The 13,916-nt window shown below is 36.6% G+C and overlaps 2 protein-coding genes across 14 annotated transcripts in view; one reads left to right on the top strand and one right to left on the bottom strand.

The window, feature by feature from the left end:
• Nucleotides 1-1,350, bottom strand: part of dntt (deoxynucleotidyltransferase, terminal) — a 180,857-nt gene extending 179,507 nt beyond the window's left edge. For all 4 annotated transcript variants that reach the window (XM_048204013.1, XM_048204016.1, XM_048204018.1 and 1 more), the window contains exon 1: nucleotides 1,117-1,350. The gene's annotated coding sequence lies outside the window, so the exon portion shown is untranslated. The remainder of the gene's footprint in view (nucleotides 1-1,116) is intronic.
• blnk (B cell linker) overlaps nucleotides 1-13,683 on the top strand; it is a 33,615-nt gene extending 19,932 nt beyond the window's left edge. For 3 of the 10 annotated variants that reach the window (XM_048204004.1, XM_048204002.1, XM_048204009.1), the window contains 20 exons: nucleotides 256-312; nucleotides 780-826; nucleotides 1,148-1,188; nucleotides 2,921-3,053; nucleotides 5,728-5,831; nucleotides 5,906-5,978; nucleotides 6,094-6,150; nucleotides 6,233-6,258; nucleotides 6,595-6,617; nucleotides 6,855-6,914; nucleotides 7,224-7,254; nucleotides 8,624-8,666; nucleotides 8,752-8,824; nucleotides 8,911-9,047; nucleotides 9,405-9,495; nucleotides 9,588-9,619; nucleotides 9,730-9,779; nucleotides 9,993-10,076; nucleotides 11,582-11,737; nucleotides 13,048-13,683. In XM_048204004.1, the coding sequence (XP_048059961.1) occupies nucleotides 256-312; nucleotides 780-826; nucleotides 1,148-1,188; nucleotides 2,921-3,053; nucleotides 5,728-5,831; nucleotides 5,906-5,978; nucleotides 6,094-6,150; nucleotides 6,233-6,258; nucleotides 6,595-6,617; nucleotides 6,855-6,914; nucleotides 7,224-7,254; nucleotides 8,624-8,666; nucleotides 8,752-8,824; nucleotides 8,911-9,047; nucleotides 9,405-9,495; nucleotides 9,588-9,619; nucleotides 9,730-9,779; nucleotides 9,993-10,076; nucleotides 11,582-11,737; nucleotides 13,048-13,164 (1,435 nt within the window). In that variant the 3' untranslated portion in view covers nucleotides 13,165-13,683. The remainder of the gene's footprint in view (nucleotides 1-255; nucleotides 313-779; nucleotides 827-1,147; nucleotides 1,189-2,920; nucleotides 3,054-5,727; nucleotides 5,832-5,905; nucleotides 5,979-6,093; nucleotides 6,151-6,232; nucleotides 6,259-6,594; nucleotides 6,618-6,854; nucleotides 6,915-7,223; nucleotides 7,255-8,623; nucleotides 8,667-8,751; nucleotides 8,825-8,910; nucleotides 9,048-9,404; nucleotides 9,496-9,587; nucleotides 9,620-9,729; nucleotides 9,780-9,992; nucleotides 10,077-11,581; nucleotides 11,738-13,047) is intronic. The other 7 variants (XM_048204008.1, XM_048204005.1, XM_048204011.1 and 4 more) reach the window with 4 other exon arrangements.
• Nucleotides 13,684-13,916: the final 233 nt, after the last annotated feature.

Genomic DNA, 13,916 nt, shown 5'->3' with positions numbered 1-13,916 from the left:
TGAATGATTCCTCATGTCTGAACTTTACTACGCAACTGTATTTACAATTTTCTACAATGAAAATCATAAAAAGAACAGCCTAGATTTAGTGGAGGTGTGTTATGCACAGGCAAACGACACTCACGTTTTTCCTTAGGAAATGCAAATTTGCTTATGCAAATGATCAAGACAATAAAGTACACAGTTCAAACCAAATAATATTCATCAATACAAATAACTGAAATCTTTTGTTTTTTTAATTCATTCATTTTTAAGGTTTCAGACCGAACAAACGGCTAATATTCTCAAAACCGGGAGAAGTACGCTGGACCGGTATGATCAATGTTTCATTGCGTTTATGTGCAGTGAATCTAGCTCTTAAAATCCAGCATGTGTGTCTTATAACCTCATTTTCTTCATCCAATCAGTAGGTGTCAATTGCAAAATATGGTGGCAAACAGTCTTTAAGGGTTCTGCTTGATCTTCTCTGTCTGTATGTGAAGAAATGGCACCAGACAGCCACTGTAACCTCACCTTTGTGGTGTCTTTCTTTGGAACGACTTACTATAATCTGGCTTTTAGCAACCGTCTCATTATTCTGTTGCATCCTGCCATTGTGTGTCTTTGCTTTTGTATGTTGTAGATTGCATGCAATTATATGATGTGGTGTTTAAACGTTGCTGACAAACGACAAATATAATCCACTCACTCACTCAGCACTATCACTAATCCACAATGTGCTGATATCAACAGTAATGAACTCTCAAGAACTTCCTGTATTTTGGGTTATTTTGTTCCAGAATAAAGAAGAAAGGACCTCCAAAAGTACCAGCAAGAGACTATCAAGGCAAGTCTCTCTGAACTGCACTACAGAAAGTGAAAATGTGCAGTTGAAAAATGTGCACTTATTTCTACTTGATCATCTGACCCTTAAAAAAAGACTTTAGCTGATGTAATCCAATGCAGTCAGGTTGATTCAGCCATTTGAAATAAGCATAATATAATACAGTGGCCCTTAAAAGGCCACATTTCCACACAGTGGTAGTTCATTCTAAATTCATTTATGGACCGTGTGAAAGAATCAATTATGTGTTGACAAATCAAAATTCCACATTCTAAATATATTCAGTTACTGACCTCATGATGACCATGTTGTGTCATTTTTCAGGCGAAGCTCCGGATACTGAGAAGTACTCTGATTCAGATTTTGTAAGTGCGCTGGTTTACTTCAGTAATGTCACGCCTCAGCCTGATGAAGAATTCACAGTTCACTTACGGGACAAATGTATATTTATGTAACATCAGTAATCATTTAATAACTGTAGTCCATGCACATGCAATTCAATATTCATTTTTAGTCATTTAAAGTGTTAGTTCAACCAGAAATGAAAATTACCCCATGATTTACTCACCCTCAAATCATCCTAGGTGTATATGACTATCTTCTTTCAGACGAACACAATCGGAGATATAAGTTGTTGAATACAGAAGGCGGTCTGGCGGAAGCTAGATATTTTACTTCATAACTTGTTAAATATATATTTTTTTACACAAACGCATCACTTCGCTTCAGAAGGCCTTTATTAACCCCCCAGAGCCGTGTGGAGTATGTTTATGGATGGAATTATAAAGATCGGATGCATCAGGATATTTATTAATATATCTCCGATTGTGTTCATCAGAAAGAAGAAAATATACACCTAGGGTGGCTTGAGGGTGAGTAAAGCTTGGGGTAATTTTCATTTGAAAGTGAACTAATCCTTTAAACTAAATAAAAATGAGAAATTCTGCCTTTTTATATATATATAATCAGACATGTTTAATATATATACAGTCCAAAAGTTTGGAACCACTAAGATTTTTTATGTTTTTAAAAGAAGTTTCGTCTGCTCACCAAGGCTACATTTATTTAATTAAAAATACAGTAAAAAAACAGTAATATTGTGAAATATTATTACAATTTAAAATAACTGTTTACTATTTAAATATATTTGACAAAGTAATTTATTCCTGTGATGCAAAGCTGAATTTTCAGCATCGTTACTCCAGTCTTCAGTGTCACATGATCCTTAAGAAATCATTCTAATATGCTGATTTGCTGCTCAATAAACATTTATGATTATTTTCAATGTTGAAAACAGTTGTGTACTTTTTTTTTCAGGATTCCTTGATGAATAGAAAGTTCAAAAGAACAGCATTTATCTGAAATACAAAGCTTCTGTAGCATTATACACTACCGTTCAAAAGTTTGGGGTCAGTAAGAATTTTTATTTTTATTTTTTTAAAAGAAATTAAAGAAATGAATACTTTTATTCAGCAAGGATGCATTAAATCAATCAAAAGTGGCGGTAAAGACATTTATAATGTTACAAAAGATTAGATTTCAGATAAACACTGTTCTTTTGAACTTTCTATTCATCAAATAATCCTGAAAAAAAATATTGTACACAAATATTTTGTACAATTGTACACATTAAATGTTTCTTGAGCAGCAGATCAGCATATTAGAATGATTTCTGAAGGATCATGTGACACTGAAGACTGGAGTAATGATGCTGAAAATTCAGCTTTGCCATCACAGGAATAAATTACTTTGTGAAATATATTCAAATAGAAAACAGTTATTTTAAATTGTAATAATATTTCACAATATTACTGTTTTTTACTGTATTTTTAATTAAATAAATGTAGCCTTGGTGAGCAGACGAAACTTCTTTTAAAAACATTAAAAATCTTAGTGGTTCCAAACTTTTGGACTGTACTGTATATATATATATATATATATATATATATATATATATATATATATATAAAATAATTATAAATAACATTACTTTGAAATGAGTAATGACTTTAGGTGAAATTCTCCATTAATACTGTTGTAAAAGCAGAACATATAGAGAAACAGGAAAGACATTGATCAATATCTGTAATATTACAGGACAGTGACCCATATGAGGACCCACAGGGCGAGCATGACGACAGCTATGAGCCTCCACCGAGGTCAGAAGGTCACGGTGTGAAGCCCTTTACCGTCGGCCCGTCCATTACAAACCCCAGAGGAGAGTATGTGGGTGAGTTTCACGGCTTGATGGATTTTATCCACCTTATTTTTAACATTAGAGTGGACATTTGTAACCTGAATATGTTGAGGCTTCCGATCTCATCGGGTTTTGGTTATTTATATTGCAAATTGTTATTTGTTATCATATTATTTTAATTTATTATCGTAATAATAAACACTGGTTTGTAGCACAAATTATTTTTAAAGTCAGCATGAAATCAAAACTGGCTCCATTTACTTTGTAAATTTTCATGGTCTTATTGTGAATGATTCATAAGTGCGCCTTATGCAAAATATTTGATTTCATAATCTTTTATTTAAATGTAATAACTTGACTTTTTTGCATGATTAATCATTAAAAGATGGCTATCTCGATAATTCTCGATCTGAGAAAGCATCTAGACATGAAACAGCTTCACAAACAGTCTTTTCAACCACACAGTATCATTATTTTCAGGTTACAAATATTTAAATTATAACAGAAGTACTGGAATAAAAGTTTATATTTCGGATATAAACACTGATGTCTGCGGTAGTGATCAAAATAGAGTAAATCACCTCCTGAAAGTGACTTGACGCTTCATATAATGACTGTATCGATTACATCGTTAGGTGGCGACAAAAGAGTATTAAACTGTAAGTCATTGAATCATTCATTCAAAAGATTTGCTCAAAAACGCTGATTCATCCAGTAATGAAACAAGTGAAGTATTTATGAGTCATTGAATCATTCATTCAACAGATTTGTTCAAAAACGCTGATTCATCCAGTAATGAAACAAGTGAAGTATTTATGAGTGAGTCATTGAATCATTCATTCAAAAGATTTGCTCAAAAACGCTGATTCATCCAGTAATGAAACAAGTGAAGTATTTATGAGTCATTGAATCATTCATTCAAAAGATTTGCTCAAAAACGCTGATTCATCCAGTAATGAAACAAGTGAAGTATTTATGAGTCATTGAATCATTCATTAAAGAGATTCATTCAAAAAATGCAGATTCATCCAGTAATGAAACATGGGAAGTATTTATGAGTGAGTCATTGGCTGCGTCCGAAAACTGGAAAATGCTGCCTTATGAGGACACATTTCAAGGTAGTAAGGCATGTCCGAATCCAATGTTAGCTTCACTTCCTGTCTCATGAGATGCCTTCCTCAGATCGATTTTTGAAGGAAGCATAGATGTATCCTTAGCTGCCTTTGATATCCCACAATCCTGTGCTTTCCATTCTGTGACAGTTGAGCTAGAAAAATAAAGATGGCATCCGAAAGTTGCGTTTGCTGCTCAGTTTGTGTATAAATGTTAGATTTTGACCAACATATTTCAATTTTGATATCATTTCTATCGAGAAATTACAACTGTAGTAATTAAATATTTGTTTAGTTCTCACCAAAGCTCACGCTATATTGCTGCAGATCATTAAACTGTTACGCTGCCTCAGAAGTCTGTCCAAAATCAACTTCGTGAGGTACCTCCATGCACAAATGCTGCCGTACAAGTCATTCTCTTATAAGATAGCGAGGCAGCAAGACAGCTACCTAGGTATTCGGACGCAGCCATTGAATCATTCATTCAAGTGATTCGTTCAAAAACCCTGATTCACCCAGTAATGAAACAAGTATTTATGAGTCATTGAATCATTCATTAAAGAGATTCATTCAAAAATGCAGATTCATCCAGTAATGAAACATGGGAAGTATTTATGAGTGAGTCATTGAATCATTCATTCAAGTGATTCGTTCAAAAACCCTGATTCATCCAGTAATGAAACAACTGAAGTATTTATGAGTGAGTCATTGAATCATTCATTCAAGTGATTCGTTCAAAAACCCTGATTCATCCAGTAATGAAACAACTGAAGTATTTTTGAGTGAGTCATTGAATCATTCATTCAAGTGATTTGTTCAAAAACCCTGATTCATCCAGTAATGAAACAAGTATTTATGAGTCATTGAATCATTCATTAAAGAGATCCAAAAACCCTGATTCATCCAGTAATGAAACAAGTGAAGTATTTATGAGTGAGTCATTGAATCATTCATTCAACCTGATTTTTTTAAATAATTCATTCAAAATAATTAAACATTTTAAATGGATTGCAGCAATTAACATTGTGTCAGAAGCTGTAGTAAATTACAAGTTATTTTGTTCAGTTGTCCGTTCAGAATCATTGGAGAATCATGATCTCAAAATGTGATCTAGAATCGTGCCGCTCTACCAAGAACTCTTATTTTGTAATCCAGTCAATAATTGAAAATTAAGTCATGCCCTACATTTTTCACTCTGAATCTAATTTTACAAGAAAAATGGGGTGCAAACAGCATTTCATGTTGACTTTAAAAGGCTAGTTCACTGAAAACAATGTAAATTCTGCTATCATTTCCTCACCCACATGTTGTTCCAAAGAACTTTTTTCCATGGAACACAAAAGGTTTTGAAGATGTTTTGCAATTTTGCAAAAAAAATTTTTTTTTTTTTTTTTTTTTTTTTTGAAAGCTCCTGGTCACTGTATGGACTGTGCTTTCTTCAAAGGTTCTCCTTTTGTGTTTAACGGAATTAAAAAACATGCAATGGGTTTGAGTAACTGATGACATCATACTAAAAGGTTCAGTTCTACAAAAGGAAAGTTCTGTTAAGCAGTGATGGCACATAAAACCAGACATCCTGTGTGTTTCTACACCAGACAGCTGTCGTGGTCGGCCGGCAAAACCAAACACTCCTTTCCATCTGCAACAGAGGCACAAACCCCCGCGACCGACCCACCGCAGTCTGGCAGAGGAAGATGATGTAATAACGGCTTGCACTTTAATTTAACGCACAATAAACTCCTGATACTACAACACTCACTCTCCTCTGTTCAGGGCGATTACATTGAGCCAGAGGACGAAATGGATGAAGATAATTACATTGACCCCACTGAGAAAACACTAACAAGTGAGATGATAAAGAAACGCTTATGCAAGGCGTTTAAAACGTTGTAGCACACTGAATTATTTTTATTATTATGACTGCAATTAGTAAATCAAGCTCTAATGAGGTCTATTTACAGAGCCGGCGGTTAACAGAGGGGTCAAACCTTTTGTGCCTACTCGAGGAAACGGTCCGGGTGAGAGATTATTTTTCAAGAAGTGCACAGTTTCATAAGATTTCTTTGATCAAATATTGAAACCACATATATTGCTTTTCAGATTTCTATGAGGTTCCTGACACGAAGGTGAGCTTTTGTTCAGGTCACGGTTATATATTCAGATCATATTTCACTGCAAAATCAAAATAAAAGAATAAGAACATGCATTGTTTGCAGAAAATGAAGCCTATTGGAAACATTTTCATTATAGTTTCCCCCAAATCACATTACTATAATATATATATATTGGTGATCCTAGTTAAAATCAGCATAAATTACAGGTAGTACAACAAATATCACCATGCATAATAATTTTTTTTAATGATTTTGGCACGAAATATGACCTGGACATGTTCTTGACAGACTTAATGTCGTTTAAGCTTCTAAAATGCTCTGAAAAAAATGCTTTGTGTCTGTTTATAGGAGAATTCACAGTCTAAGAAAAGGTAAAACTTCCAAATTATCTTATTTATATTACACACATTAAACTTAGCAGTAATTACTAGAGTAATTCAATTACACTTCACGGTGCATGAAGATGTTGCTATACATTCATGTTAAAATCCACACTATACTTGGTCAAACTTGACTCCTAAACTTCCTCATTTCATTTGTTAGTGAGACACAGCACATGCTTCCCTCTTTTATTTTGATGTTCTCTGTCAATGTTCTATTCTTATCAGCAGAAGTAATGCGACCCTTCAGCCGAACACGCAGATGGTGCCCCCTAAAGCCAGTCCACGGTATTACACAGTAATTCTGAACTGATGACAATTACAAACCGCTTAATTGGCACTGCATTTAACACAGTTCAATTATTCAGCACCCTTCCGAACATTTACCATTTTGATAGTTTCTATCAAAATACAATAGCTGCATATATTCTTATTTTTTCATTACTTTGGTTATCTAACAATGGAAAACATTTTAAAATGTCACATCCATCTGTCAGAACACTACAAAATATACCTGAGATAAATGTATAAAAAGAAAGAGTTTAATGCACAAATGAAAAACAAATTAACTTTTTCATGTTTTATCTATTCGTACAGAATGCACACCAGAAGGCCAATATTGACTTCAGTGAGTATTGATCAATTAAATCATCAATAATATAAGCAAGAACTGCTACTACTACTAATAGTAAAAAAAATCATATCATTATATCTTCATCACGTGTGGGATATATGAGGCAGTAAGTGAACATTTGGTCCTCAAAGTTGATGTGTTAGAAGCAGGAACAATGGTTTGACAAGAGCCAAATTGTGATGGCTAGACGACTGGGTCAGAGCATCTCCAAAACTGCAGCTCTTGTGGGTGTTCCCGGTCTGCAGTGGTCAGTATCTATCCAAAGTGCTCCAAGGAAGGAACAGTGGTGAACCGGCGACAGGGTCATGGGCGGCCGAGGCTCATTGATGCACGTGGGGAGCGAAGGCTGGTCTGTGTGGTCCGATCCAACAGACGAGCTGCTGGAGCTCAAACTGCTCAAGAAGTTAATGCTGGTTCTGATAGAAAGGTGTCAGAATACACAGTGCATCAGTTTGTTGCGTATGGAGCTGCATAGCTGCAGACCAGTCAGGGTGCCCATGCTGACCCCTGTCCACCGCCGAAAGAGCCAACAGTGGACACGTGAGCATCAGAACTGGAACATGGAGCAATGGAAGAAGGTGGCCTGGTCTGATGAATCACGTGGATGGCCGGGTGCGTGTGTGTCGCTCACCTGGGGAACACATGGCACCAGGATGCACTATGGGAAGAAGGCGAGCCGGTGGAGGCAGTGTGATGCTTTGGGCAATGTTCTGCTGGGAAACCTTGGGTCCTGCCATCCATGTGGATGTTACTGTGACACGTACCACCTACCTAAGCATTGTTGCAGACCATGTACACCCTTTCATGGAAACAGTATTCCCTGGTGGCTGTGGCCTCTTTCAGCAGGATAATGCTCCTGACACAAAGCAGAAATGGTTCAGGAATGGAGGAATTTGAGGAGCACAACAACGAGTTTGAGGTGTTGACTTGGCCTCCGAATTCCCCAGATCTCAATCCAATTGAGCATCTGTGGGATGTGCTGAACAAACAAGTCCGATCCATGGAGGCTCCACCTCACAACTTACAGGACTTAAAGGATCTGCTGCTAACATCTTGGTGTCAGATACCACAGCACACCTTCAGGGGTCTAGAGGAGTCCATCCTCGATGGGTCAGGGCTGTTTTGGCAGCAACACAATATTAGGAAGGTGGTCATAATGTTATACAGTATATATATCATTGTTAGTTCATCTTAGCTAATGCATTCACTAATGTTAACAAATGAGACCTTATTGTAAAGTGTTACCATGTACACGCGATATCCATATAAATAAGCGATCAGACCTACATGCACATAATTAACAGCGCAAAATGCATGTTTTGAATTGAGAATATACTGACGGTTCACTGTTGTGTGTGAGCAGGAAAAATCAGAGGACGAGTATGAGGTGTGTGACGCAGATGACAGTGAGTATCAGTTACACTAAACCTGAGCAAATGAATACAGTAATTGAAAAACAAACCTATGCAACGTGTGTCTGACACTCGTTAGGTGTTAACGAAAGACCCGAGGAGACCACAGATGCCCGGAGAACATCATTACCGACACCTCGACCTAGAGACCTGTAAGACCCGTAAACCTTGAACTCTAATATAAAAACTCTGCCATAATATCAGGTTCACTAACAGTTCATCACTCCTGTTGTTTTAGGAAGAAACCAAATCCTGCTTCAATGCCGGTACACACTCAATTATCTTCATGTCATGAATTATTTCAAATCAAAACATTTTCTGAAAATACTCATCCATTATTGCAGAAACCAAGCATTCCTCAAAGAGAGAGTGAAGGTAATTATCAAAATCCCTCATGATGAGAATAACAAAAGCAATGGCTGTGTTCAGAATGGAAAAGATTATAACACATCGAAGTTAAAGAATAGGTCAAGTTTTGGCAGTCAAACTGATGCATTGTTCCACAAAGTAAGCTCTGTTATATAATGCACAATTTGGCAGATCATTGCACGCATAGTTGCATACATGCACAAATAGTACTGGTAGAGCTATGCATTTCTGAATATAGTCAATGCCTTGTTGTGGCTTGTAACCAACATGAGAGTTTCCAGGATGTTTATAAATTGCAATGTCAGCTATGACCTTTTATTGGTTTAAAGTCATCTACTAATAGTCATACGTTCTCTGTTACAGTCTCATCAACTAAAACCGCACCGCTAGCTATATCACGAAGCCCACCGGACACCATGGTGAACCCATCGCCAACAGGGTTCCATCGAGCCAAGTAAGAAACCACTGACAAAGGTTTAATTTTCGACCGTAAGCATAAACTACCACAATATTACTAACCAGAACCAAACTCCTTTTCTGCTATAGGATGCCTCTGCCTCGACAGCTTCCCTCCCAGAGTAAGATTCACACTTTTTCAGTTTGTAATAGATGCAATAAACATCAGAGCTTTCTAACAGGGCTGTCAAGTCTTTCCTTTTCTGTTTGTTGATTAATATTATTTATACAGGCAGAGGGACGTTGCCTTCAGAGAGCAGATCAGCTAGAGATGCTGAGGAGGTGATTAAGATTCTGTTTCTGACTTCACTTTAAATGCATTTACTTCTTTACTTATATCTTTTCATTTTTTAATCGACAAGGCATGGCTCTGACAAAGAATGAAAAATGACCCTGATGTTTGTGTGTCTCAGTTTGCAGCACAATTACTATAATCAAGAACATCCCAGCATGCACTTACTCTGTCAGACTAAGTAATCCTGTTCTCTCACACAGGAAGCTGGTGTGTATAAAAAGGTTTGGTATGCCAGCAGCTGTGACCGCAAGACAGCAGAGGACGCTCTCATACGCTCAGCTAAGGCATGTTCGACTTGCACAAAAATAACACTGCTGCATTTTACAAAGCTACGTTGACAAAGCTAAATTCCAGCAAATGCAATAGAAGCAAGTTAATGGAACTTTCCAAAGTTATTATCATTGTAAATCTAGCAAAGTTTTTTATATTTCCATCATTCTATGTACAATTATAACATTGCATTCCATGTTATATAACCTTGACATCGGTACCGACTATCGATTTCTTGTCATCATAATTGGCCGGTCCTGATCATTTAAGCTTTATAAGTGATTTGTAAGCTCTGACTGTCACTGTTAACCCCTTACGCCCTGAATTTCACATTATTTCAAGTGGCATACTTAAAAGTAATGGCTTATAACTCTACAACAATAAAAAAAACTGCTGAGAAAACCCAAGAAAAAGTGATGCAATGTACTGATTAATTTTGTTACTATTCATGCTTGACATGATTAGAAAGTGCATGTGTGACCCTGGACCACAAAACTAGTCATAAAGGTCAATTTTTTAAAATTGAGATTTATACATCATCTGAAAGCTGAATAAATAAGCTTTCCATTGATGTATGGTTTGTTAGGACAATATTTGGCCGAGATATAACTATTTGAAAATCTGGAATCTGATGATGCAAAAAAAAATAATAATAATAAAATATTGAGAAAATCGCCTTTAAAGTTGTCCAAATTAAGTCCTTAGCAATGCATATCCACTCACAAAAATACATTTTTGATATATTTACGGTTGGAAATTTACAAAATATCTTCATGGACATGATCTTTACTTAATATCCTAATGATTTTCACATACTGTTTTTCACCTACTATATAGTAGGGAAGTATGCGGTTTCAAACGCAGCCCCAGTTTCCATTGGATAAACTTCCAAATGACATTGGAAAACACTCTGTTATGATCCCAGAAGTCTTATAGCTTTAGCCAAGCAGCATGTCAATGTCACTCCGTGAGGATTTATGTTATTTCTTGTGTTGGCTCGTTTGACAACCTGCTCTAAATAAAGTTGTGCGATTTACTATGGTTTACTAATGTTTCACAAAGTTACAAAGCAGAACATGGCCTCACCTGTAAACATTTTACATGTGCGCTGGGCTGGCAGCAACTTTTTACAGTTTTACGAGGTCAAATTGTGATCAGTTTGTGACTACCGAGTCATAGATCGTGATTTTCGGCTGATACTGGTCTGCGGCCGAATGATTGGAGCATCCCTTCTGTATGAGTTTTTCCAATAAAACGGCTGAGGGAGTGACAGCAAATTTGACACATTTTTTCAATCTCATATTTTTTCCTCTTTTGGAAAAAAAAAAAAAAAGTCACAGAAACACTGTTGTGTTTTTTTTTTCTTTTGCTACTGGAGCAAATAGGAATAGGTTTTATTCCCAGGGAATGCATGTGCTGATAAAGTGTATAGCTTGAATGCAATGCAACTATTCACTTTGGAGAAAAGCATCTGCTAAATGCATGAATGTAAATTTCCTTATGCCTGATTGTATTTCAGGATGGGTCTTTTCTGCTCAGGAAGAGCTCTGGTGTAGATGCACAGCAGCCGTACACCCTGGTGGTGTTTTACAACAGCAGAGTTTACAACATCCCTGTCCGCTACATCGCTTCCAACAAACAATATGCTTTGGGGAAAGAAAAACAAGGAGAGGAGGTAAAGAAGGACATGGTGATACACTGACCCCAGAAAGTATTTAGACACTTATAAGTCAGCATTAAACACTAAACAGAAGTTGCGATAGTCTTTTCTTCCCTATTGTGACATACATCCGAGTGAAATGGACAAATGTAGGCCATGGGGAATTGATTGGACACAGTTGATTAGATAGTTGTAGGTCAGAGAAATGGGTGTGTCAAGAGGCAGGGGAAGTTATTTTTATTATTTAATATTACTAGGGCATGTTAATTTTTTAAAAAATGTGCATGGATAAATCATTTATAATAAATACTGCAAGATTCCATACATTTTAAAAATGAAAGTTTTGCGCTGCACGCCGCATTCAGATAAGTGCGACTTAAAGGATTAGTTCACTTCAGAATTATAATTTACTGATAATTTACTCACCCCCGTGTCATCCAAGATGTTTATGTCTTTCTTTCTTCAGTCGAAAAGAAATGAAGGTTTTTGATGAAAACATTCCAGGATTTTTCTCCATATAGTGGACTTCAGTGGGGTTCAACAGGTTGAAGGTCCAAATGTCAGCTTCAAAGAGCTCTACATGATCCCAGACGAGGAATAAGAGTCTTATCTAGAGAAACCATTGGTCATTTACTTAAAAAAATAAACATTTTATATACTATTTAACCACAAATGCTCATCTTGCACTGCTCTGTGATGCTCCACGCATTACGTAATCATGTTGGAAAGGTCATGCGTGATGTAGGTGGAAGTACCGATTCAGTGTTTACAAATCAAACTTTTACAAGAAAAGGTAAAACAACAATGTTGACGACATTGAAGTCAGAGGAGAAAATGAGATGGAGTTTTTCACCCTCCCGCGGTACTTCCATCTACGTCACACGTGACCTTTCAATGTGATTAAGTAATGCATGGCGCATCGCAGAGCAGTGCAAGACAAGTATTTGTGGTTAAAAAAGTATACATTTTTAATTTTTTAAAGAAAATGGCAGATGGTTTCTCTAGATAAGACACTTATTCCTCGTCTGGGATCATGTAGAGCTCTTTCTGAAACTGACATTTGGACCTTCAACCCGTTGAACCCCAGTGAAGTCCACTATATGGAGAAACATCCTGGAATGTTTTCCTCAAAAACCTTCATTTCTTTTCCACTGAAGAAAGAAAGACATGAACATCTTGGATGACATGGGGGTGAGTAAATTATCAGGAAATTTTAATTCTGAAGTGAACTAACCCCTTTAGTGTCCAAATACATTGCATGTGGCAAAAAGAGGTCAAAGTTGTCAGCTGTCAGTCACTAAACTATCATTTCTCTTACTCCCAAGCGTTTCAGCAGCGTTTCTGACATTATTGAGAACCACCAGAAGAATCCTCTAGTGCTGGTCGACTCGCAGAGCAACACCAAAGACTCCACCAAACTCAGGCATGCAGTGAAGCCATGAAACAACAAGAGCATGAATCTGAATTTGCTGCAGCCTGACAAATATAACTGTACTGACATTCAACTGTGTGACAGTTTCACATCTTACCTTAATAATAGATGATGGAAACACATCCACGCTTGCAAAGCTAGGTCTTGCTGCTACTTTTATAACTTATTTTACTAAATGACAGGTAATGGGCAGTTCGCACAGGACGCGCTCGTTCTTTCGAAAACAGCAGCGTAGCAGAATGAAAACAACGCGCGCGCTATTTTTTATTTGACGCGGTGTGCAAGAACGCGAGACGCCGAAGCGGTGCAACGGTGAAAGAAGTCCGAGTTGCGCATGTTTACACAGAGAAATGATTTAAAAATACAGCAAAACAGGTTCTGTGCAAACCATCCTGAAAAAGCAGAGAAAAGAGTGATGTTAAGCCTATATGAAGAAGGTACAGTTGTACAGTTTATGTTTGTGTTGTATAAACATTTTGTTTTACCATGGTGTGTGCAGTGAAAAATAAATATGAAACTTTTTACTTAAGATTATTGTTGTGTACTATTGTTCATTACAATTATTTATACAAATTAAAATTATTTTACACAAGTTGTCACTTGAGTCTCAGCGAAGTAAATCAAATGCATATATTATTTGGAGCATTACGTCTATTTTGCAAGAGCATGTCATCTAAAACAGTTTTTCTCAACCAGGGGTCCATGGACCCCTATTGGTCCTTGACGTAATGACAGGGGGTCCTTATAAAATATCTAAATATG

Source organism: Megalobrama amblycephala, linkage group LG10 (assembly GCF_018812025.1).
Source record: "Megalobrama amblycephala isolate DHTTF-2021 linkage group LG10, ASM1881202v1, whole genome shotgun sequence".
In the NCBI taxonomy this organism is placed as follows: domain Eukaryota; kingdom Metazoa; phylum Chordata; class Actinopteri; order Cypriniformes; family Xenocyprididae; genus Megalobrama; species Megalobrama amblycephala.
This window is presented reverse-complemented; position numbering and strand designations above follow the sequence as displayed.